Here is a 25,536-nt window from a genome sequence, read left to right on the forward strand (position 1 = left end):
ACTTTCCCAGGTCGCAGCGGTGATTTCTCCCTCAGGGAATGTGGAAGGCATTTCAATGTGCATAAAATAAATAAAGTAAAGCGCTCCTCCTGCGCTCCACTCGGGGATTGCTTTGAGTGGCAAGCTCTATGCTCCAGCCCAGGAGCTGCCAATACAACATGGTCCTAGCACTTTGGGGGGATAAAAGCGCTCTCACATCGCTGTAATCAGGTAGAGCACTCCTCAGGTGCTACAGCGAAGAAAGCACAGTGCTCTGCTCCACCACAGGAGCCTCCAGGTACAGCGCTGTCCTTGTGCTGGAAGACAAGTAGTTGTGGGGGCAGCAGCCACAGAACCCAGCCCCTAGGGAAACAAGGGGAGCAAAGGGAAGTAGGGCCCATCAACAGGCCAGCACAAGTGAGATGCAGTCAGTGGCAGTTCCTCCTAGGGACTCAGCAGGTCACAAGTCAGCACAGCAGCAGAAGTCCAAGTCGGTTCCTGGTGAGTCCCTCCAGCAGCATTCTGTGTCCATTTCTTCAAGAGTGTTTCTTGTGTGTCTACATGGGGAAACCCCATCTACTTATACTCAATTTTGTGCAACACTTGCAAAGAGGAGGAGAAGAGGTTCCAACCAGCTCCTCCAGCACAGGCTCCAGACATCATCTGGGGATAAACAAGCCCTTTGTGCGAGTCCAGGGCACAGCCTTTACAAATGCATGTGTGCCCCACCTCCCCTTCTCTCAGCCCAGGAAGACTATTCAATGTGCAGATGCACCTCTGTGACACCTCCACCCTCCCTGTGTACAGGCTGTCTGAAAAGTATGCACAAAGCCCAGCTGTCACCCTGCCCCAGACGTGGATTGGAGTCAAGCTGCAAAACACCAGAGTCATAAGCACAAAGAAATGCTCACTTCCTACAAGTGACATTTCTATAATAGTAATAATAAAAATGTCACCTATACCAGAAAGCAGCATTTCTCACTACCATTACAATCATAACAAACATGCCTCAGCTACCCCTCATAAGTCAGACAATACCCCCAGACATAAGGCAAGGCATTTTCAATGCAATCCTATGGGCAATGCAGCACTCGCAGCAGTGAGAAACCACATAGGCTGTTTGTCACTACCAGGACAGGCCACACAACCAGGCACACGTTTTGCCTTCTACATAGAAAGCACCCTGCCCATAGGGCTTCCTGGGTCCTACCTTAGGGGTGACCTATATGTAGTGAAAGAGGAGATCTGGGCCTGGCAAGTAACTTTTGATGCCAGGTCCTTCTGGCAGTAAACTGCGCACGCAGGCCCTGCACTACCAGCCCTGAGGCAGGTGTTGCAAGCAGTTCTACAGGCCCACTAGTAGCATTTAATTTCCAGGCTCTTGGTAAAGAGATACAACTGCACACAGGACTTATAGGCAAATTAAATGTGCCAATTAGGTGTAAGCCAATCATACCAACTTTAGAAGGGAGAGCACCTGCACTTCAGCACTGATCAGCAATGATAAAGTGTTCGGAGTCCTACAGCCAACTGCAAAAGGTAAAAACAATAGAAGGAAGGAGGCAAAACATTTGGAGATGACCCTCCAAAAAGGGCCGGGTCCAACAGCATGTTTGTTCAGATTTATGTGGTACATTATATGAACTAGGAAAAGTGATAATATTGCTTTACTGCAGACGTTTTTCTTCGTTTTAGTCTCCCGCCAACATAATTCATTTTTCCTAAGATCACAACTTTTCATCTTAGAGATATTTGGCCTACTATGGCTGGATACCTGAGATCTGCCTTCCTGTCTTTCACTACTGATAGATATGTCACTTGGGCTGCCATTATTTTTTATATATGTTTGATTACGAAACTGCCTATTTTTCACCAAGGTATCACATTGATTGACGCAATAAAGGTAAACAAATATAGTTATTCATCTATACTATTTATGTAGTAGAGAGCAACTTTTCTTGTTCATCTGGATATAGTACTTGTTGGAATCTGGCCATTTGGACATATCTCTCCAAAAAGGTAATTCTTAAAGAAAATGTGTGAGGCCTTATGTAACTGCACAAGCAAAGAACATAACAGTTCAAACATAAGCAACTTAAAAGGTTAATGATACCCTTGGTAAAAAAAGAAAAAATGAAGTACTGGAAAGGATAGGACAAAAAGGTCAAAAGCTTCACGGAAAACAAATTGGGTTCAAATAAGGCTCACGAATAGATTCAATACATCTGGGTATTCCACCATTGGCGCAGTGCTTTGCAACTGTTGAGTTAAGAGGGGAAGCAGCCAGCTACATGAATGCTTTAAATGGGATAGTAGGGCATAATTTGGCCTCGGCATAATGAACACCTGTCCTCTGACAACAGTTCCTAAGAGTTATTAAAGTTGAGGCATTCCGAGATCCAGGGCAGCACAGAAGACTCTTCTAATCTTGAATGGCAAGCAGCAATGGCTATTTCTCATCTTTCAGGGAGGCTTCTTCAGTGTTCTCAAGTTTAATGTGGCCAGTCAATACTTTGTAAAGGGGTGGTAGCTTTCTATTTATGGGTGACCCTGAACCAATGTATAGAATGGTCACATGGACTTCCACTTTACTCTAAAGTGAGTAGTCCCAGCTGCTGAGAGTGTCTTTTACTTCTTTTTCCCAACTTTACTTATCAGTATCACAGAACACTCCAATTGAAAAGAATACCAGCACCATTTTTCTATTCCAGGAACCAACAACCTTTTTAATGATGAGCTACTTATGTTTCATAGAAATCATCCTGCGCTACTAACATAAATTATTATTTTATAATAGTGAACACTTCATTCAAAATTCCATTAGTGGCCATTGCATGCAGGAATACCAACAGGGACCATCTCAGTGACTCAAGCAAGGTCACTAGGAATAAAGTAAAAAAAAAAAATGTTTATCAGTTTTAAATTTGAAAGCACCTACAGGTCATAGCAATCATATGTACTTAAGAAAGAACATCAGAAATAAGACTCTCCAACAAAACATGAATTACCATTAAAATATGAGCCTTCAATATATATTATCCGCAAACATAAACTAAACTGTTTTGAAAATACACGTTTTACTTTTAAATATATTATTTTTAAATTTTATAAACCTACCAATTAAACCACACAAAGGCTTTTAACATAGCTGGAGAGCTACCAGTAGCTCTCGAGCTACGTTTTGGAGAACTCAGTTTACTATGATGTAAGAAGTATTTGTGGACGTAAGAGTTGATTGTCAATAAAAATATTTACCAGCTCCAATCAGTGCCCATTGGCCAAACAGTGTTCAACAGTGTCCCCTTGCCACTGTTCTGACTATCGTGTAGGCTGGTACTGGAGAGACAGCTAGCTTCCAGGAAGGCTAGCTGTATGAGTGATCTGAAACTGTGACTGTCGGTTGAAGTAGGTGAGAAGACACCTTCAACTAATGAAAGTATCACATGAAACCACCAAACTAAGGGCCTGATTTAGAGTTTGGTGAACAGGTTACTCCATCACAATTGTGACGGCTATCCTGTCCGCTGAAATCAAAATCTCATTATACCCTATGGGTTTAGATTTTGGCAGACGGAATATCCGTCACCGTGGTGACAGAGTAACCTGTCCATCTAAATCAGGGACTAAGTGTTGAATATTTTATTTCTCAAGAGGTGCAAAACTAAAACCGAGCAACTGGTGACAGATTTGAGCTTCTCATTTCACATAGGATATGATTTTGTGTAAATGGCTTCTTTCAAATTTGAATTCTAAAAAAATAGTGAAATATGATTTTATTTGAAAGCGCTTTGAGACTACAGCGCAGTGCTCCAAAGCATGTTGTGTTGTAACGCTTGGGCCTTATTTAGAGTGTGGGAGATGGATACTCAGTAACACATGATGGGTCTCCTGTCCACCTTACTATGCATGCCATAGGGTATAATGCACTGCTAAGACGACGGAAGGGACATACGCCCCTTTAGTGATGAGCTAGCCACTCCACCAAATTTTGCATCTCCTAACTTTTTGATCCATAGCTACTCCTCAGCAGCAGGGCCTGACCGGAATCATTTTAAATGTGTCATATTTAATGAAGTAGCTGCTTAGTATACGTAAAATCAGGAGAGACCCGCAACAGAAGGAGGTGCCCCGAGGGGACACGGTGCATGCGAGCACATTGACACAGATTCTGCTAAGCAGACCTTAGGCTGTGGCAGAGGTCAGAAACTCGAGTTAAAAAACAAAATGAAAAACAGAACAAACCAGCTAAGTAGATGGAATTAATGGCACACCTGTTTGGGGCTATGATCAGCTATTAAACATATTACTGAACAACATTCCTAAAACCAGCAGTTTGATTCAGTGTGTGCACGCACGGAGGCCGGCGAGGTGGTCTCTTACTTGCATGCCTCCTGGTGAAGGTAAGTGGACGCCTTCTTGTTCTAACACTGCTTTTTCCTCATTGCTGCATGTTTCTCGTTTACTCTTGGTGGCTAATCTCGGAAAAAGGTTGGTGTGATGTCTTGTATTGTTTTAGCGTTTTGTTCACCGTTTTACTCGAGCAATTTTAAACCTGTGACACGGGTGCTGATTTTCGGATAGCGGCAAGAAGATTATTTTAACAACACAGTGAGCACATCGTTTTTCTTGTGAAGGGCTTGGTTCAGGATAAAAATTATAAAGTGATGAATGGAAGGATGATTAGGTCATGGAACTGACTTTTAGCACTTGTTCATTTATTGTCCGTTATTGCGTTTTTCTCATTCACTAATCTTCAATATTTGAACTGTTGCCTTTGAAACCACTGTGATTACTCCAACATCTAATTTTGTGGCAGAACTTTCAGTGCCCCTTTATTGCTGTTTTATGCGGACATCATGCACATTGTGGAATATGCTTGATAATCGATGCAGAAAAAAAAATACAACTTAAACAGTAACCAGCTGGAAGTATTAAAATTGTAGAAGGACACGGTGTAGTAAACTATTACATGTTGAGTGATTTTAGGTCAAATAACCTTTGAAGTTTTGACTTGTTGCATGTTAAATGTTTATCACTGCGTACCCAGGGCATATTGTCCTAGACGAATTAAATTTAATGATTGTGGCCACTGGAGCGTTGTTTCCCAATGATGCATTCAAAACAATTCAGCATTTGATGTGTTCTGTTCTGAGTCTAGTGTGATACCATTCTAGTTGTTCTTCTTTCTGAGACCTTGACACATGTATGGTTTGTACATGGCGTCGGTTTAACTGTGATCATGTATAGGTTTAATCACTGGGCACACCTCGACTGCAGCTTGTATAGTTCCTAAACTCTGTGTGATGAGGGAAGCGGTCAGGTCATTTTGCTTATCCGTACAGGATAATGTTGTGGCGCATTTATCCACATAAGCATCTGACAAAGTAGTGCTCAGACTAGGTCGTCTTACCCAGTTTACCAAATGCTTGATTTGGAGGTACTCGGTAAGAAAATAGTTGCTGCAATACTGTTATGGTAGTATCCTAAATATCTACCACCATTTCTTTTTGACATGATATTAAACTCCATTTAACCCATAACTAAGTCTAATGGTTCTAGCAATGTATAGACTTACATTGGGGTAACATCGGTAATTCAAATGAGAATAGCCCCTCAGACTACCTTATGGAACGTGTAGTGGGCACTTGCACATCAATGAGGTTTCTATCAAACTGCACCGTCTAAAAGTACAAAAGCATTGGTCTGCCATTGTAATATGTTGATTGTAGCTGTTGGACCTGGCTTTTTGAAGGGGTCATCCCCAAACTTTTTGCCTCCTTCCTCCTATTTTCTCTGACCTGTTGTTGTTGGCTTTTGACCTCTGGGCACTTTACCACTGCTAACCAGTGCTAAAGTGCTTATGCTCTCTGTGTAAATTGTACTATTGATTGGTTTATCCATGATTGGCTATTTAATTTACTTATAAGTCCCTAGTAGAGTGCACTATATGTGCCTAGGGCCTGTAGATTAAATGCTACTAGTGGGCCTGCAGCACTGGTTGTGCCACCCACTTCAGTAGCCCTTAACCTTGTCTCAGGCCTGCCATTGCAAGGCCTGAGTGTGCAGTTTTACTGTCACTTCGACTTGGCATTTAAGAGTACTTGCCAAGCCTAGAACTCCCCTTTTTCTACATTTAAATCACCTCTAATGTGTGCCCTAGGTAACCCATAGAGCAGGGTGCTGTGTGGGCAAAAGGCAGGACATGTACCTGTGTAGTTATGTGTCCTGGTAGTGTAAAACTCCTAAATTCGTTTTTACACTACTGTGAGGCCTGCTCCCTTCATAGGCTAACATTGGGGCTGCCCTCATACACTGTTGAAGTGGCAGCTGCTGATCTGAAAGGAGCAGGAAGGTCATATTTAGTATGGCCAGAATGGTAATATAAAATCTTGCTGACTGGTGAAGTCGGATTTAATATTACTATTGTAGAAATGCCACTTTTAGAAAGTGAGCATTTCTTTGCACTAAAATCTTGTTGTGCCCTTCAATCCACGTCTGGCTAGGTTTAGTTGACAGCTCCTTGTGCATTCACTCAGACACACCCCAAACACAGGGTACTCAGCCTCACTTGCATACATCTGCATTTTTAATGGGTCTTCCTGGGCTGGGAGGGTGGAGGGCCTGCCCTCACACAAAGGACTGCCACACCCCCTACTGGGACTCTGGCAGACAGGATTGAACTGAAAGGGGGATTGGTGCATTTCTTAGACACTCTTTGAAGTCACCCCCACTTCAAAGGCACAACTTAGTATAAAACAGGGCCTCTGCCCTACCTCATCAGACACTTGCTGGAGAAGAAACCTGAACCAGAAACTACATCCTGCCCAAGAAGAACTGCCTGGCTGCTCAAAGGACTCACCTGTCTGCTTTTCTACAAAGGACTGCTGCCTTGCTGTTGGCCTGCTGCCTTGCTGAACTCTTGTCTGGCTGTAAAAGTGCTCTCCAAGGGCTTGGATAGAGCTTGCCTCCTGTTCCCTGAAGTCTCAGGACCAAAAAGACTTCTCTTTTTCACTTGGACGCTTTGTGCGCCGACATTTTCGACTCACATCTTGTTCCGCGGCGAGAAAAACGCTGCACACCGATGCTGAACGACGTGACCCCTTCGGGACAACCGAAACTTTGACGCACGGCCTCGCAAGGACAACGCCGCCCGACTTCCAATCGACGCGACGCCTGCCATGAGAGTGAAATTTCGATGCACAGCCCCGCGGAACGACGCGCAGCCGGAAAACAAGCAGGAAAATCCACGCACAGACCCGGGACATCTGGTAATCCCCGCGATCCATAGAAAGAGACTGTCCGCGTGCCGGAAAACGACTCCCGACTTCCCCGCGTGAAAAATAACGACGCAAGTCTGTGTGTGCTTGGGAGAAATCGAAGCACACACCATTTTTCCACGTATCTCTTCTTCTGTGGCCCTTTGCAGAGATTTTCCACCAGAAACCAGGTACTTTGTGCTTGAAAGAGACTTTGTTTACTTTTTAAAGACTTAAGACACTTTATATCACTTTTCAGTGATATCTTTACAAATTCATATTGCATCTTTAATCGTTTTGACCTGCAAATAGCCAGATAAATATTATATATTTTTCTAAACACTGTGTGGTGTATTTTTGTGGTGTTATATTAAGGTATTTTATGATTTATTGCACAAATGCTTTACACATTGCCTTCTAAGTTAAGCCTGACTGCTCATGCCAAGCTACCAGAGGGTGGGCACAGGCTAATTTTGGATTGTGTGTGACTTACCCTGACTAGAGTGAGGGTTCTTGCTTGGACGGAGGGTAACCTGACTGCCAACCAAAAACCCCATTTCTAACAGTAGCCATTACAGAATATAAATTCCTTTAATTCCATTTGGAATGATGGCTTGTCGCAGTGTGCACCAGGGCTTCACCCTCCTTGTTTTCTGCCCTTATATTTATTTTACCAATGAGTAATAGGTGTTATTGCCCTATATTCATTATTAGCATAATAAATAGACGTCAGTCAGCTCAAACATGGTTCAAGTAGCAGCCTAAGCCAATAAATGTGTCTGATGACTTGCAGAAGTGCAGAAAGGTGCAGACATAATGCCAGGGTTGGAGAAGTCACAGCCCCGACCTGAGCTAACACACCTCAGGCCACTCCTTTTATGATGTATTGCTGTGTTACCTGTAAAGGTAGCCAATTTAGGCCTGGGTGGAACTTATGGAGCCTTACTCTGTGGAATTCCACAAAGTTGCAAAAAAAATACACAAGATTCCATGGAATTCTGCAAGTGGGCGAAAATAGGTATGTTGTGCTGCTCACACTGTGATTTAGCGCCAGGAGCTTGTTCTGCGCTGAAAAATCAGCATAAGCAGCACCACACGGCACACCAGAGGGAGCAGCTTCTTGAGTTGATTTTGCTGCCCCTCAAGTAGATTGTCTACTTGAGAGGCAACTTTCTGAACTCGAACAGTCTCGACCACCCGTGTTGCAGAAATCTTGCCGGGTGCCCTCCTAGCAACTGAAAATCACACTAGGGGATGCCAAATCTCACTTACTGTTTTTGAGCTTGCGTGGTAGGTGGAATTTGTCACATTATAAGCATAACACAAAGTGGCCAAAATTCTGCCAATTCCACTGGCGGAGCGGAATATATCACCCACTCCTGGTAACCATGAGTTCTTTAGGCTTAGACCCTGTAGTGCTTGCACCTCCCAGTCAAACAGGCTGCCCTCTCATATCCTGCTACGTTATCATTACCTCCTCGTCCGTCTTCCTGTCCCAGTTCTTACGTGGTGAGCAGCCAGTCTGCTGCACAGAAACCTGTTACCTAGTCACCCAAATAAAGTTCCCCCAAGATAGTTACCATAACCACTTTGCAGGAAAGGAGGAACTTGAAATGACCACTATCTGTTTTCTACGTTCTGCAAATGAGACTATTCCCTATCTGACCTCAGGTAAGTGGATTACTGTAATCTATTTTTCAGTGTTTTATTTTTTTGCTAACTTGCTTCCTCTTATATAAATAGCCTTGCTAAAGCAGCCTTTGTATTAATTAGTTAGCAGAGCAATGAGAGGCCTGACAACCACGAGAGCCCTGAGCTTCAATGCGATTGTGTTCTTGCTTTTGAATGTCATTTGTAGAATTAGAATTTAATCATTGTTTTTTATTTAAAAACAAGTATTTGACTGGACATTGATGTATGTTTTTTTTGTTGCTTGCTTGTTGAGTTATTAGTTGTGTTCAGTGACCTGAATCTGCACCACCCCCCTGCCGGAAGGAGCAGTGACTGCTCGTCCGACGCTGAGAGTCAGGTGCAGAAGGGGTGCTTGGTCCAGTTGAGAAGGATCCATAGTAGGGCTGGTCTTGAGCCATAAGGAGCAAAAGGCCTCAACCATCATGACTGGGCCCAGTAACTCCTGCTTGCCCCATGGCCCGAATGAACGGGGTTATGACAAATGCATTTTATTTTGTTCCACAACTCTCTCTCTGAACAGCACCTAGGCAGATGAGTAAAGGCTTCTAAGAGAAAGTTCCAGCATCAAAAGGTATTATTGATGTCTTCAAATAAATTTAGACCCACAATTAGACCCAGGAATAATAGACAAGAATTTAAAAGCAACTGTTTGAGATTTGGTGTCCCAGTGAAGACCTGTCCAATATTATTAAACCAATACACTTCTCCACTTGGAATATAGGTGGCAACATTATGTTTAAAACTTAAAGTTTTGGCTTTCCATTTCTGTATTTGTTAATATTTAAGTCTTTAGCTGTTGTGCCTACCTTTGGAGTTAATGATTTTATTCTGCTTAGTAAGGCGATTTGTTAGCAGCCTTGTAAAACAATACATTTCTTGAAGGTAATGGTTCAGGACACTGCCCCCTTCACTTCCTCTGAGCCTAAAGGTGATTTATTTGCTTAATTGCTATCATTTAACAAGAGGGGGTTGGAATACAGTTCGATATTAAATGAAAAGGATTACTCTGCCATAAACGTTATATTGTGTTTATAAAAGCAGGTAGTTGAATTTGTAAAAAAAATATATATATATATATATATACATATATATATATATATAAGTATATGAAAGAGATACTTTTTCTGTATACTTTAAGAAGTTTTATCCAAAATTTGGCAAGTGTTGTAAAGTTCGCCAATGTTGGAAAGTATATATTTGAAAAATAAATTGGAAAAATTATGTTTGTAAAAAAAATCTCAGCACCATCTTTGGTATGTCTAGTTGAGTGATCCACATCAGTTTCTGAGCTTCATGAAATATGAAGTTCAAAATGTTAGCATAATGGCATATTTACAGGCGCGTAGCTTCAGGGGGTGGGATGTGGGTGTTATACCCCCCTAATGTATCTTGTGATAAATAGTTGGATGCAGGTGATTTCAGTCGGGTATGGTGATGTCTGTTGGATTTCACCAGCAATTTCTACACACACAGACAAAAACGCACACACACACTCTCCCTTTCTCTGTTTGGAAAGTCTTCAAAAATGTTGATTATTTCACTAAATAATACTATTTGTCCCACTTAGTACACCTACCAATACACATTCCTCTCCCTTTCCAGTTTCCACTGCCCCATAAGCCCCTCTCATGTGTCCTGCTTGTTGTATAATGGATTCTACCATCATGTGCCAGCGTGATTGTCGGGAAATCTGAAGCTAACAACCCCCAATCATACTGACTAACCTACGCCCCTCCAGATTTAGTGACCCTTTGCTCCTTGTTTTTTGTCATTTTTTATAACAATATTCACTAGTGGTGTAATAAAAAATGGAGTACAGTTATCTGGAATATGACCCTACCAAGCAGCTGACGTAAATAACACATTCCTTCAAATGTATGTTTTGTGCATGTGTGCATGCTCTGAAAAATCTTCAAGTGGATTCCCGTCGAAACCAGGCAAACTGTTACCCACGCCCTGGTCAGCAGCCGACTGGACTACGGAAACACCCTATATGCAGGAACAACAACCAAACTCCAAACAAAGCTGCAAAGAATCCAGAACGCATCCGCCCGACTCATTGTGGACGTCCCACGCAGCCACCACATCACCCACCACCTCAGAGACTTACACTGGCTACCAATACCAAAGAGGATCACCTTCAAACTCCTCGTCCACACACCCAAGGCCCTCCACAACACAGGCCTAACCTACTTCAACGAAAGACTCACCTTCCACACCCCCACCCGCAACCTTCGCTCCGCCAGCCTCGCCCTCGCCTCCGTTCCCCGCATCTGCCACACCACCTCCTGAGGAGGATCCTTCTCCCACCTGGCCGACAAGACCTGGAACTCCCTACCGCTCCACCTTTGCCAGACCCAAGACCTCTTAACTTTCAGGAAACACCTAAAGACATGGCTTTAAGACCAGTAGCTCCCTCCCCACCCTCCAGCGCCTTCACCGTAATGGGTGATTAGTGCGCTTTACAAATCTTGTGATTGGTTGATTGATTGATTGTGCAGGTGAGAATGTTTATGTGAGAGCAAGTGTGCATATGTGATTATCTATACATGTAGAAGCATGTGAGTGTGTGTTTGTGAACAAAAAGGTCAAATGGCATTTGTGGTCACTTCCTCTGCACTTGTCCTTTTTTTGAATTGACGTTCAGGCCTTGCACATCCTGTTTTAAAGCCCACCCGCCTGCCCAATGTAGCCACCCATTATGCCTCTTGAGGGGGCTAGTGCACGTATGCTCCCTCACTTCCTGCTTAATTTTCCCCTTCCTGCGCCTTTTATGTACCTCCGTATTGTAGTGGGCCACAAGAAATGCTGCACAATATCCTCTTGCAGGGAGTCCTGACATTGATCCGAGCTGGGAAGGTTTTACTTCCCTCGGGTGATGTAAAGAGATTTTAGCTACCATCTTCAAGGATTGTTTAGGTGACAATTAAGGCCAAGTTCAAGTTGAACTGCCACTACCAAAAAAAGACTTTCTGCAAAATATATTACTTCTATACTTTTTACCTATAGATGACGTTTCGTGCACGGTATGGAACTTTGCAACTTTCACTAAATGCTATGATTCTACACTCTACAAATGCTACTTGCAATTTTTTTTGATTTTGCCCATGTTATTTCTGACTAGTTTCTACCATTAAGAATTATACGAGAATATTTATGAGGGTATTTATTCTTTATTGTACGATGGGTAACCTTGAACAAGCCGTGCTTGTTATTTGAACTGTTTTCCAAAATGGGAGCATCCTCAAAAACATACAGCAGTATTTAATTGCCCAATCACTAGTCTGAATTTCCTAAAATGAGTATGTCCTCTCAGTGTTCTCCAGATTTTCTAGGTTTCAAAAACCTGTAAAAATAGCGGTGAAAACACAGCCTCCCTTCTTTCACCTTCACTTAACAATGAAGAATATGGGCATTATATTATTGTAATGCAAACATACTGTTATTGCTGGCAAATATTAACAATTATAAAAGTTACGTTGAGTATTAAAACTCCGACCTCAATCATTCGTTAAACTTTCATGGAAACATCTGATCCTGGAATGTTTGCCACACAGAGGCTAGAATATTGAATTTCAACTGTTGTTTCCACCTATAATAGAATGAAAGAAACAGCAGCTTCTACTCAGTTAATAGCTATAATATGCCTTTCCTTCTATTTCATTGAATTGCACGAGGGTATTGCTTCTTGGTCCATTGCCAGGTCGGAACACGTTGTTATTCATCAGTCACAATGGATAGTATGAACTCCTCCCTGCCAGTGAGTACTGCCCTCCTGTTCGCGCTCATTAAATGTAAACTTGTCACCCCGGCTTTATATCCGCATTTGCACTAAACTTCACCTTCCGGTTTTCTAATTCAGAATATTCCTTCACTTCTGTCTAAAAGCAGGGCAACTGTTTCTTTCAGGGCTTCAGTAAAAGTCCACCTTGAGAAGGCCTGAAACATAGAAATTGAGCGCACACACGAACCATCACTGCAGCCAATTAGATGTACAGCACAGGGCACTGCATTCCCGAAGCGGGTGGGAGAGGATGGGGAAACTAGGCTCTTGGTGTTGGTGGGATCCCTCTTCTGGTCTTTGCCCTGAAAGTCTGTCTCAGTCTCATAAGTTACCTTCCATGCTCTTTGCAAGGTAGGGCCCTTAGGGTTTGCCCACTCTGCCTGATCTGCTGCCCAGAGTTGATACTTGGATCATCGGTGGAATGCCACACACTTAGGGCCAGATGTAGCAAAGGTTTTTACCCATTCTGTGTCTATGGGAAAAAGTGTTCGTACATATGGCCCTTAGAGTCATCCAGGTCTGCACACCATCTGGAGTCTGCTCTTGCTGTGTTCCAGATCCCTCTGAAATCTAGGGTGTATCCGAAGACAGATGTCTCCTCGTCTAAAGCACCCTTTACGCAGACAGTGGGATTACTGACTCTTTGTCAGATATCACAGAAAATGGTGAACTTGAAAAGACCTTCTGGCATGTAAATAGCCCCCCACCTGAGCTTCCAGCCTTGTGATGGAGATGTTTTTGATCCAATTGTTAGAGATTTTTATCATCGTAGGTGAACTGTAGAAGTTAGTGGGTGCCACTCACTAGACTGAGACACTGTGCCATTGAAAAGTGCTTTCCAATACATTCTGTCCCACTCAGCTCGGGTTCTATTTTTGAGGTTGAGCCTACTAGACAGCGCATGCGTCATCTGCAAGGTACATTGTGACTTTCCATTGGTTAGCTTTCCTTTTCACTCTCATTTTCCTATTTCTAATTCATGTCCCACCATGTTAGTCTTATGTTTGTTCTCCCATGGAGCATTGTGTCTTATATTCTCTTTGATTTGCCAGCAATCCACTGCTTGCTTTTTCTTTTATGTTTTATGTAAAGCACCATTAGAGTGCATGGGTTTTCAAGCTGTCTCCCTTGTGTACTGTGTTGCACTCTGTTGCCCAACTCTTTCTCTCCACCCGCCCACTTGCGCTCACCTGTGTGCTTCTCCACATTGCTGCCTCCATCAGCATCCTCTGTGTTGCTTTCCACCAATACCGATGTTGCATTCACCATCTCCCTTGTTGCTTCTGTGTCCCCTCCCATGCTGCTTTGGCATTTTCCCCCACCTTACCCCATATTGCTTTACTATTCACCCCTTATCTTCCTGGTGCTGCTTCAGCTTCTATGTTACAGATTCAACTTAGATTGGTAACCAAAAAGGAAGAAAGGAATGCATCATTTTGTATGCATGCGCATGTGATGCAGACTTCCACGTCAGTTTTTTTTTTTTTTTTTTTTTTTTTACTTTAGCCACGCTGCACAGAATCGGGGATGGCAGGGTAGCCACAAACACTAGCAAAGCAATAGGTCACAAATGCAAGACGGGTTGGCTTTAACAGTGCTTGTTCATGCATGTAGCTACAGCACAACAGTGCTTGATTGTGACATTTCAAAATGTTTGTGTACCTAATACAGAGTCTTTCAGTTATATTTGGTATTTTAGGGAGTTTATATCCACTGTATAGGTGGGAATCTCTAGTGCTAAATCAGAGTTAGGTTTATCCACTTTGCCAAACACATGAAGCTGAATCAGAGGAACATTTGAGAAATGTGATTATGGAAAGAATAAAGGGGTTTAGCAAAAGAGAATTAACATTTGAGTGAGTGAACAAAAGATAAAGACACCAGCAGACCAAACGAGCCTGAGCCAGGGGACTGATTGCCTATAGCAAACAGGGGTAGCTTCAGGGGGTGGGGTGTTTGGGGTGATACACCCCCTCCTAATAAATGTATTATCTAGTAAATAATTGGGTGCAGGTGGTTTCAGTCTGTTATGGTGACGTGGCTGTTAGAGTTCACCTAGGAGTTTCACATGCACACACAGACAAAAAAACATACAAATGCTTTCCTCGCTCCTCTTCATTCTGATAATCTTAAAACTGTTGGATTTTACAACATATTGTCTTTTAAGTAACCCTAACAATCCGCACTGTTAGCCCTTTCATCTGCCCATTTAGCCCCCTTATCCTCTGCTTCTCAAATAATGTATTTTACCATGATCTGCCAGCGTGATTATTGGGAAATTTGAAGCTCGCCCCCCTCCCCCAGTCTTACCAACCAAGCTACGCCACTGAGTCCAACCTCACATTATCTTTGCCTAGCTATAGCATCACAATGGCAAATAGTGTAATATTAAGCTTCGTAACGTATCCAGCACTGATGGAAGGACTTTCTAAAGGCAAAATTATGTTTTGCCATTTGGATGCTCTCTTTCCTACAACTACAAGACCTTATGTTATTTATTGAAATCGGTCACTCTCCTGTGGCCTTTTTTAGTGGTGACATAAGGCAACTGCCTAAAATGTCCTTTATGTGCACCGAATCTAAAATGTTAGTTTTTTGAAACTTTAAGTTTCTCTGAACTATGAAAACTGCTCAGTCTTCTTGGACCCAAAAGCCATCATCCTAACTATTTATGGCTTTCATTTTTGTGATCTTTGCAAATGATGATTCCTATCTCTGTCCCAGCATAAGCACTTCTAACAAATGTGATGGTGTATGTCATACGAATTTGCAATAGGAGGGGATTGTCTTCACCTCTCAAACACTATGGGAAGTGTTCCTCTTCAGAAAATCTGTCTCAGACAACCTTTACTTCAAGTAAGATTGTAAACTGTCTAATTGTTAAAGGCAGCCTTCCACAACCCTCTGCCCTGCTTTGTGTTCAAGATCTCCAAGTTGATCTGGCGTTTGCCTGCCAATGTGGTAGTGAAGGTACTTTCTGTGGATCACGAAAAAAACAAAACATAACTATGGCCTTGTTGATAGTTTTGCAAACATGCAATGGAAACCCGAGTTGATGGAGTTTTGTGTTCATTTGTAAAGGTCGTGTACAATGTACAGTTTAAAATGACAACCACCATTGGGAAAACCTATATATTTATTTTGTCAGTTTTAGATTATTTTTTTCCTGTAGATGACCATGGTCCACATTCTGAATTCTCAGCCTGTTTGGTAAACAGCAGTTTGTATAGCAGAATCCCCACAACGGCAATTCAAGTTCACCAGTACTGCAATAGATTACAAAGTGCCTACGGACTAGGAGAGAGCAGTGGTCTGACTCCATTGAAAGCAGAATTTCCTAACGTTGTTGATTCAGTAAATGGCCATGGATAGCAAACGTGGCACTGTAGGAAAGTAGAATATTCGGTGATATAGCTAGGTTGGCTTACCATGTAATATTGTCACAATACTCCAAAGACGGTCCTTCGATTCCCACTAATAAATCCTTAATTCAGTCCTGGTAGAGTGGCAAAGAGCAGTCAGGCTTTACTAGAAGAACATGTGTTAAGCATTTCTGGGTGCAAACATGGGTGATAAGTAATTGACACTACTCTATAGAAATCTGACACCAATTTAAAATAATAAAGGGTATTTTTAACTTAATTTAGACATCAAAATGAACAGAATAGCATATATATAGTCGGAGTTACATATTTTAGAAGCAATATTAAATTAGTGCAAAATAATACATGAAAAATATAACATTGCGGTCAATGGTAAAAACCACTAGTGACAATCTGCCACTTTGAGGTCGAGTTACATGGAACCCTGGCAGGGTTAAGGGTGTGTGGGCCCTAGGAGCAGGCCATGACAGTCAGTTCAATTTTTCCAAGCCTATGAAGTCCGGGTGCAGAGTTGTCCAGAATGTCCATGGTGCTAAATGGTGGCCACAGGTTGTGATGATTTTACCGCTCACAAAGTGCTGCAAGAAACAAGATGCAAAAACACAACAGAAGCTCAGTTGCTGAGGCTGGATGGAGGTTTCACAACGTTCCCTGTGGTTGCAGCATCAAGTGTGAGTGGTGGTCGTTTGTACAGACTTACCTCCAGGCTGGTAAGCACAACTAAAAGCTTCTAGAGCTTCAGTGGGCCCAGGGGAGTGGCGTAGCTGCATGAAACTTTAAGGCAGGTGAGACTATAATTCCCACAATTCACTGGACCACCTGTATTTGGGCCCTCCCACTGAGAGCGCAATGTCTAATGATTCTGTGGATCCAGTGAGTGTTTGTTTTTATCTGTAGTTTGCAGGTGACTAGTGCCACTAGTCCAGGGGAGACTGAGGGTGTGTTAGGCTTTCACAGGGGTCCCTCTTATTGGGATTGCTGAGTTTGAGCCAAGGATGAGGGTTGTTCATGCAGATCCAAGTCTGTTGCCGTAGGGACAGACTATCCCTCTTTCGCTTTGGTGCTCTGGGCAAAGTTCTGTTGTCAGTGACAAGCGGCTCCTCTTAGACCTTTCTTGAAGTAAGTTGTTTAGATCTGAGATTTTGATGTCATAGGTTTCCCTTAAATCCTAGATATAGGGGGGTTAGGGGTGTGGAGGCTAGTAGCCAATAGGCAGCTAGCTCCTGCAGCTAATCCGACCCTGAGGTAACCACATTCAATGGGGTAGCTTACTTCTTCTACCCAGAACCCTCTATTCTGCCACTCCTAAAAATTGCATAAAACTAAATTTAGTGCACAAACCGAGCTGCACACTCTGAAGAAATGGTCAGCGGTCTAAGATTGTATACCACCTTGAATTTTGAATTTCCCACCTGTCAAAGAGCATATGTGCATGGGGCTACTGTTTCCTCCACTAGGAGTCAGCCCTGTTGCATAACTGAGGCTGTGGCCTTGATGTGTCAATTCACTAGCCTGCTTGGGAAGAGGGAGGTTTAACTTCCTTCCTGCCCAAGCCTTCGTTCTTAACTCCTGGGAGTGATCACACTGCCTGGAAAGAGGTGCAAATCTTATCTTGGCAGCAGCAGGCATGGTACAGCATTGGCTGGTCAGCCAGAACACAGTGAAGCTGTGATAACCAGGTGGGCAACCTCTAAGTTCACCACCTAGGTGCATGCCACATCACCTAAGGCATGAAATTCATGTCAGGAGTGAGAAGGTATGTTGCATGATACCAAACATAACATATTTAGTGGTGCCATAATGGAGTTGCCAATCTCGAGGGTGTCTGGTTGACAGACCATGATCCTATGGACTGCTAATACTTATAGTAATTTCCAACGGTGAATAGGCTTGCACTTATATGTCCACACTTTTGTAATGTAATGTACCCTGCTTCCTGGGCTGAGGAGGCCTACCTTACTGGTGTCTGACATAAAATATAGGCAGTGCATTTGACTGTGCCACACACGGTGAGGGCACAGTGTAGGCCAAGCAGTTTACACTGCTTCTGCAGTGTGCAATGGTAGGCCTGTTGTCAGTAGCTTGCCTGGGTTGGCCAAAGTGACACTAAATAATGCTGCAGTCCTGGCCACCTATGCCTTGGGTAACCCTCACACTATATACTAGGGGCCTATAAGGAGGTAAAGCCCTTGCCAGTTTGGGATTACCAAATCGAACCTAACAGTTTTGGGAGAGAGCACAGGCAATGGGGGTCCAGGCAGCAGACTCCAGTGCTCTAGCAGAGTCATAACCATCAGCATTTGGGGCAAAAAGTGTGGCGGGTGACAATGCAAAAAGGAGCACTTTCCTACAGGTACCACACATCTTTTCAAACCAACGAAATCACCTAACTGACCTTTTGTCCCACAGTAAGTGCCTTAAAAGGCTTCTCTGTGTGCTACTGATGTTTTTTTGAGAAAGGAAAGGAGTGAAAAGTACACCATGTAAACATGTCTCAAAGAACCCTGTGCCCTCTACATTTCTGTTTCTTCATGCATGGCCCTTGAATCCAGAGTTAAAAAGGGCATTGCCATGGCGAAACCAGTTGCCGCTCCTGGCTACACAAATTGATGTGCATGATACTCCCCTCTGGAGTGCATGATACTCCCCTCAGGAGTGCATGATACTCCCCTCTGGAGTGGGTAGAGGCCAGAATAGCATCCCGCGCCCTCACTGTACTCCAGATAGAATAAAATAAAGCTTGTGCAAGGGCCAGTGTTTCCCTTATGTGGCCCCGTCATACCTGGCACTGAAAAACCTCTGGAAGGCAGGGAAATGAGAAAAAAAACTGATGTTTAATAGATGAGTCCAATACAGAATCTTTGTGTGGATCGCGTGGGCGCTGTTTGACAGAGAAGCATCAACAACATCTGCAGAGCTGTAGCCAAGAGTAAAAACTTGTGTAGGTGTTTGCTGAGTGGACTTGTGGCACGCGTTCAACATCCAGGCTGAAGTGCTATGCGCGGAATGTTGTAAAGCGCGCCATTGTTTCTTTCTGAACACCAGCTCTGTTCGCTTGTTTTCTGAACTCGTTGTGGGAGGGAACGTGCAGTTTAATGAGTGGAACAGAATGAAATCATGGATGGACTCGATTAAAGAAGGAAATGGCTCGAAATGTACTACAGTTTTTTATGAATGACTAACACGTTTTATTAAGCTTGTTAAACAAAATAGGAGTTACGGGAAAAGGGGCGGTCTTGAATTAGTCCAGTCTCTTTAACGTTTCTTCTTTCCAACTTTCTATCAATGCCAGTGTCTAAGGAGTAATACTCTGCCATTGGCTATTATTCGTGGTAGTGGAGTTAAGAAATTGCTTTTGGCTTTGGTGTAGCCAGGTGGATGCTAAGGGTTTGTTTACATCACAAGCAAATCACAAATATGGAAATTGGTAATCTTCGATCTCTTGCTCTATGAAGAAACTAATAATGCTTAACAGCATGTCAACACACAAGCAATCTGAAAGTACTAAAAGTAAATTTCTGTCCTGATTTTGCTAATCTGGACACAATGTTAATGTTGGTCTTTTAAACTATGTTAACCTGCTGGCCCTCAGCCTCGTGTCTTATGAATTCACCTAAACCTGGCAATGGACGGCATGTTCAATAGTTCTTATTCAGGACTGTTAAACCTCCATCATAATGCTGGAAGAGGAAGTTGATGCCCAGCTTTCAAGGCAGAGTCTTTCTTCCTTGTTAAACTGCTTCTTTGATACTTTTTGCCCTTTGCTAGGACAACTTTTATTTTTTAGCCAAATGAAACAAATTCTCTTTCAGATATGGATATAGACTTTTGTATAGAAATGTATACTGTGAAACATATTCTCTTCTAACCTGGTTTAGTTCCCGGCTTGTATCACTGAGTGTCTTTGCCTCTTTAGTGATTTCAGGGTTAGGAGAAGAGGACGTTTTGTTGGTCCTTGCTGAAGTTGAGGAGGATAGGCTGGTTTCTATTATGTTTTTGGCGAGGCTATTTCAAGGTTATGAGGTTTGGAAACCGATGGATCTGCATTCTGTTTATTGCGTTTGAATGTAGGCATAATGATTTGTAGATTGTGATTTGAGCTTAGGGCATTCTTGAGCATAGGACCACGAGTGTCATCGAGTACAAAGGTAACAGTGTTAGGTACGGTTTTGTACAAAAAGATTTTGATTATGAAACTGAATACTTAACTGAGAAGGCTTTTTAGACTGAATGATACCAGCTCCTTTTTATTCTCCTGTTGTGGCAATGATTTGCACATCTTGACAAAGTTTGTTCCATCAAGTCTGTGTAAACAGATTGGTTGTGGAAAAATGGATTAATTTACTAGTGTGCTACACTAAGAACTATTTGAAGCACACAGACCTGAATTGTCTCAAGTCTCTTGAGTAGTAATCAACAACCTACTGCCACTCATTTTATGCACATCAGAAGGATTAAGGGCTGTGCCAGGCAAGGTGGTGGTTAATTCTGTAGTCTACATGTGCCTGGTTCAGCAGTTAGTCTAGCATGCTTTCTTTCTGGCCATACTTGGGCAATGACCTTCATTACATGCTAGTCAAGGAAGATATTCCAGAGGACCTTCCTGCAGAAGAAGTCTTTGTCATGCACTCACCTTATTCCAACCACAGAGACAATGCTGGACCTCTAATCCCACTGGGGTGAGCGAATGAAACCAGTAACCACAGCTTTAATTCACTTACTGCCTTTAAGGGGAAAGAGGGGCTGTCATAATACAAGAAAAAGATAGACTTGCATCACTGGGTCTGCTCTGCTGCCTTGCAACATGCACAGGTGGGTCTGTACTACCTAGACCTTTTGGTGTTGATGACGATGTGGTGCACTAGAAACAACAAGAAAGGTTGTTTACTAACAGGTCTCAGCATACGCTGTTTACACAGTTATTTACAGCAACATCATTTATAGACTTCATCACAAATACACCTGGAGAGCAGGTAAAATTCAAAATAATTACCATAGTTTTCTGGAACTCTGCAGAATGTCTAAAATAGCAATGTACAGTTTGAAACCTGGAGGTATAGATTGTGTGCCAAAGCCTTCATGTTCTTAATACAAAACTTGTCAATAAATACAAACATGAAGACCTTCAGGTCTGAGTCAAAGTTTGGAGCGCCAATGAGGTAAAGTGTCCGGAGTGCTAGACGTAGAAACACATAATGTCTGATTTCCTAGAACATGTTTTAGGACTTTGAAGAAACTCAGTCTCAGACAAATCTAAAAACTTAACTAAGGGTTAGTGTGCACTAACCTGAAAATCAAGTATTTAGCCTATTCTTTGATTCTACAACTAGAATTCGGAGAAAGGCTAAAGGCTGAGGAGCAAGAATCTAAAGATGAGGTGGAATGTTTGCTCTGGACTCAGTCACTGGAGAAGTTGACAGAGTCAGGATCAAGGGTTTCAACAGGAAGGCTTGGAAGACTAGATAGCTGGAGGTTCCAGGACACTCTGAAGGTGAGTGCAGGGAAGATGTTTTCTCAGGCCTGGAATGAGGCCAAGTCCTGACTCAGGTTCAGACGGGGGAAGTTAAAACCCAATGGGAGAGAATGTTCCAGAGGGCACGTGACTCACATGGAAGGCCGCAAAGTTACAATGGGAGAAAGCACATGTTAACCTAACGGATGTGACCTTTGCAGATGGCAGGTGCAAGTGACAGTTGGAGTCAATTAAACCAAACACCCACAACCAAAAAGCATTAGCTGTTAGTCAATAGGTCATAACATTTCAATCAATCAATGAATCATATATTTTTAGAGCGCACTAGTCACCCACAGGGTCTCAAAGCACTGAGGGATGTGTCCTCAGAGACCAGTTGAAGAGCCAGGTCTGGAGGTCCTTCCTGACCTGATGCAGCAATGGTGACTGTCTGAGGTGAGGAGGTAAGGTGTTCCAACCTATTGATTCCCGGTATGTGAAAGATCTTCCTCCAGCCTAGGACTTCTTTATGTGAGGTACGTTGGCAAGTAACTGCTGGCATGAGCGGAGAGGTCTATAAGGGGAGTACCAGGTGATGTGGTGGTTGAGTTAGCTGGGTCAGCTGTTGTGAAGGGCTCTGTAGCCGTGTACGAGGAGTTTGAAGTTGATCCTCTTCTTGACAGTGAGCCAGTGGCGGGTTTTCAGTTGTTCTGTGATGTGTTATTGGCGGGGAATATTTAAGACGAGTCTGGCGACAGCTTTCTGAATTTGTTGCAGCTTGCTCAGGTTCTTCTTGGAGGTTTCGCACAGAGGGTGTTTCCGTTGTCAAGTCTACTTGTGATTAGGGTGTGTCACGGTTTTTCGGCAGTCGGTTGGCATCTGAAGATCTTCCGTAGGAGTCGGAGGGTGTAAAAGCAGGTGAAGGCGACGGAGTGGTCCTGTCTGGTCATGGTGAGCACTGGGTCGAGGATGACGCCAAGGTTTTGTGTGTGGTCTGTGAGGGTTAGGGGGTCTGGCGAGTATTGAGGGCCACCAGGAAGGAAGGTCCCATGATGAGGATCTCAGTTTTGTGGAGTTCAGTTTAAGGCAGCTCTCCCTCATCCAGGGGGCAACTGCTTCCATCCCGTCCCTGAAGTTCTTCTTGGCTGTTTAGGGGTTCCCTGTCAGGGAGATGATCAGCTGAGTGTCATCAGCGTATAAGACGATGTTCATACTGTATTTCCTGATGATAGGGTTGTCAATAACCAAGGCAGGTGTACAAATATGCCTTAATAGTTACAAGCAATAGGTAATGGTGGATGGGGCTAATTAACTGGTAAACCAGCGATACTCTTACAAGAGAGCAGCCAGAGGAAGCAACAATACAGGAGGTTCATGGGGGTGAAGAGCTTTGGAGGGGATCAGTGGATTGCAGGAGGCTGTGAGATGTCACAGGGGAGAACATGAGCCCTGTGCACACAACCCACAGTACAGAGGGCACAAGAGGTGGTTGTGACATTCAGTATTGATCTAGTGTTGCAATCCCAAGTTCATTGAGGTGTACAAATGTTTATGTAACTTTGCATAGCAGTCCATAAAAATGGATTTGGGACTGGGAGAAAATTCTATATGCTGCTGCTTATTATAAGTCCAGTTACTCTAGCAGCCATATTTAAGCATCTGTACTAATTAAATTATTAGTTAAGTAAGACTACTGTTTGATTATTTTGAAAAGCTGTTTATTTAGGTAGCGTTGCCTTTTATTTCACTTTCCAGCAATCTTTTGTCCTTATTGCTATGCTTAATTTATTTCAGAAGCCTGGCATGATTAACACTCAGAGAGTGGAGGATTCAACACTTGGCCCACTTCCTCAGGGATGGCAGTCATATATGTCACACCAGGGCCGAAGATACTACGTCAACACTCTTACCAATGGTAGGTGATTTTGATTTTCAAAAAGGCGCTGAGTCAAATGTAAGGAAAGGAGTAGGTTCAAAACAAATTTGTCAATCAAGTATCATGTATTCATGTTGACCTTCATATGTATTGCTATTTGTGTTTAACATGAGCCTGCATTTTTTCTAAAGCCTGTCATTTGACAGTCCCTTCAAGTGGTGATGTAAGTCACAACACATTTTACATAATCTTAACAAATACTTTGTGCATTTGAATGCTAAAGTGTGGCCTTGTTTTTTTGTGCTTTCCATAAAAACATTCTCAGTTCATCAATGTGTAATGCAAACATTCTAAGACAACTTACATACTGGATACAGATTCAATACAAATGTACATATATAAAAAAACACTGAAAATACACATATTGGGACATCATAATCCTATACATTACCTATTTATTTGTCAATCTCAGTAATTACCCTTGAGTAATAGAAACCTTCCCTCCAATCCACTGCATGGTAACCACCTTGTTAGTTCCTCCCCGGCATATCACATGATGCTCACCCTTCTATCCAAAAGTAAAGTAATCTGAGAAAAGGATATCTCCTTGGCAATCAACTTTTGCCTACCCAAATAAGCAATTTTAACTTAAAACAAGAAAATAGACTTTCCACTTTCTTTCCTCAAGAAGACTTTTTGTACCCGCCCCCAGACTTCACATGGTACCGCCAATCTATCTCTTTCATCTGAACTCATGAAACGACAACCTCTGTTCAAAACTATCTTTGATGAAACCACAGGGGTGGATTACATAACCTTTCCACCTAGGACATGGGAGGGAGGCTCTAGGTTTACAAAACAATGTCCCATGGCAGACTGGCCCTCATAACTTTTTTGCCTTGTCAGTTACTTTTAGCACTATAAGCATCTTACCCTATTGCCATGTTCTTGTACAATATCAGTAGTAACAAACTACTAGCCTATTTAGTTAATACTCTTTAAGCATAGTCCTATATGTTGTTTTCTGGATAGCACTGTGTAAATTCTTCAGTGGAGTTGTACATATCAGCTTTAATGTGCACATAGTATTATCATTATTATGCCTGGTATTTTATAATATCTGACACAAACCCTCTGTTGGCTTGTCTGAAATTGTCAGAAATATTTGACAATAGGAGGCTTATTCCCCTACCATTGACCTTACCATGCTATGTTACTCAATAATATTCTAAACTAATTTATTTGGCACATATGGATGACCATAGGACAGAATTTACCTTTTTGGCTCTTTCAGAGATTTTGGACAAAACAGGGTATTGTGCTCAGGTAACGAGAATAGGTTCCTATGATAAGAATGTATCTTTTAAATGTTTATTTTATGTGGTCTTAATGTTCTATTTTGTTTGTATAAGTATATACATAAATCCTTTCATAGTCTATTGCCTGAACTGATATCTCTTGAATAAACGGAGACAGAGATGTATGTCCAAGTTCCAAAGTAAAAACTCTACTCTTCCAATTTGTTAACAACAGCTGAATGCAGCAGGCGATCTTAAGGGAGCAATGGATAGAGTTAAACAAAACTCTCAAGAGAGCAGTTCTCTTCATCTGGGAAATTGAAAACCAAAGCCAAAACAACCCTGAAAGACCCAGAGCAGAATTTTGATGAATGTTTACCCATGGAGCCAATCATCCAAACTCAAATATGCACTCAAAAAATGTTTTTAAAGAACAGTATGAATTTAAAATTGAATATAAAGGCAGTGCTAGGATCACCCTATAATACTATGTAAATGGAAATACTAGTGGACGCATAGCCACACTGAACCGCGGTCCAAGCTGTCTCTGGGCAGAATTATCTAGAAGTGGAGGTGGTTGCAGCTGTCAAGGGAGAAGGGATGGAGTGAAGAAAGGTTAATAGAAAGGTTATGCAGTTGTAATAATTCACCACCTCTATCCAACAAAATATTTTACATATAGTATGTGCATTAAACTCAAAACCATAGATTACCAAACCAAGGGGTTTAAGAAACTCAAGAGGATTTTATTAGTGACATTTAAAATGTGGTAAAAATAGATTTTGCTCGAATATGTTTTGGTAATATACACCATTC

The 25,536-nt window shown here is 42.5% G+C and overlaps 1 protein-coding gene across 1 annotated transcript in view; it reads left to right on the forward strand.

Moving 5' to 3' along the window:
* The window catches only part of GAS7 (growth arrest specific 7), a 1,110,982-nt gene that overhangs the window by 394,161 nt on the left and 691,285 nt on the right, over positions 1 to 25,536 (forward strand). The window contains exon 2 of the mRNA XM_069200411.1: positions 23,341 to 23,461. Coding sequence (XP_069056512.1) covers positions 23,341 to 23,461 — 121 coding nt within the window. The remainder of the gene's footprint in view (positions 1 to 23,340; positions 23,462 to 25,536) is intronic.

This window comes from Pleurodeles waltl, chromosome 7 (genome assembly GCF_031143425.1).
Source record: "Pleurodeles waltl isolate 20211129_DDA chromosome 7, aPleWal1.hap1.20221129, whole genome shotgun sequence".
NCBI lineage: Eukaryota > Metazoa > Chordata > Amphibia > Caudata > Salamandridae > Pleurodeles > Pleurodeles waltl.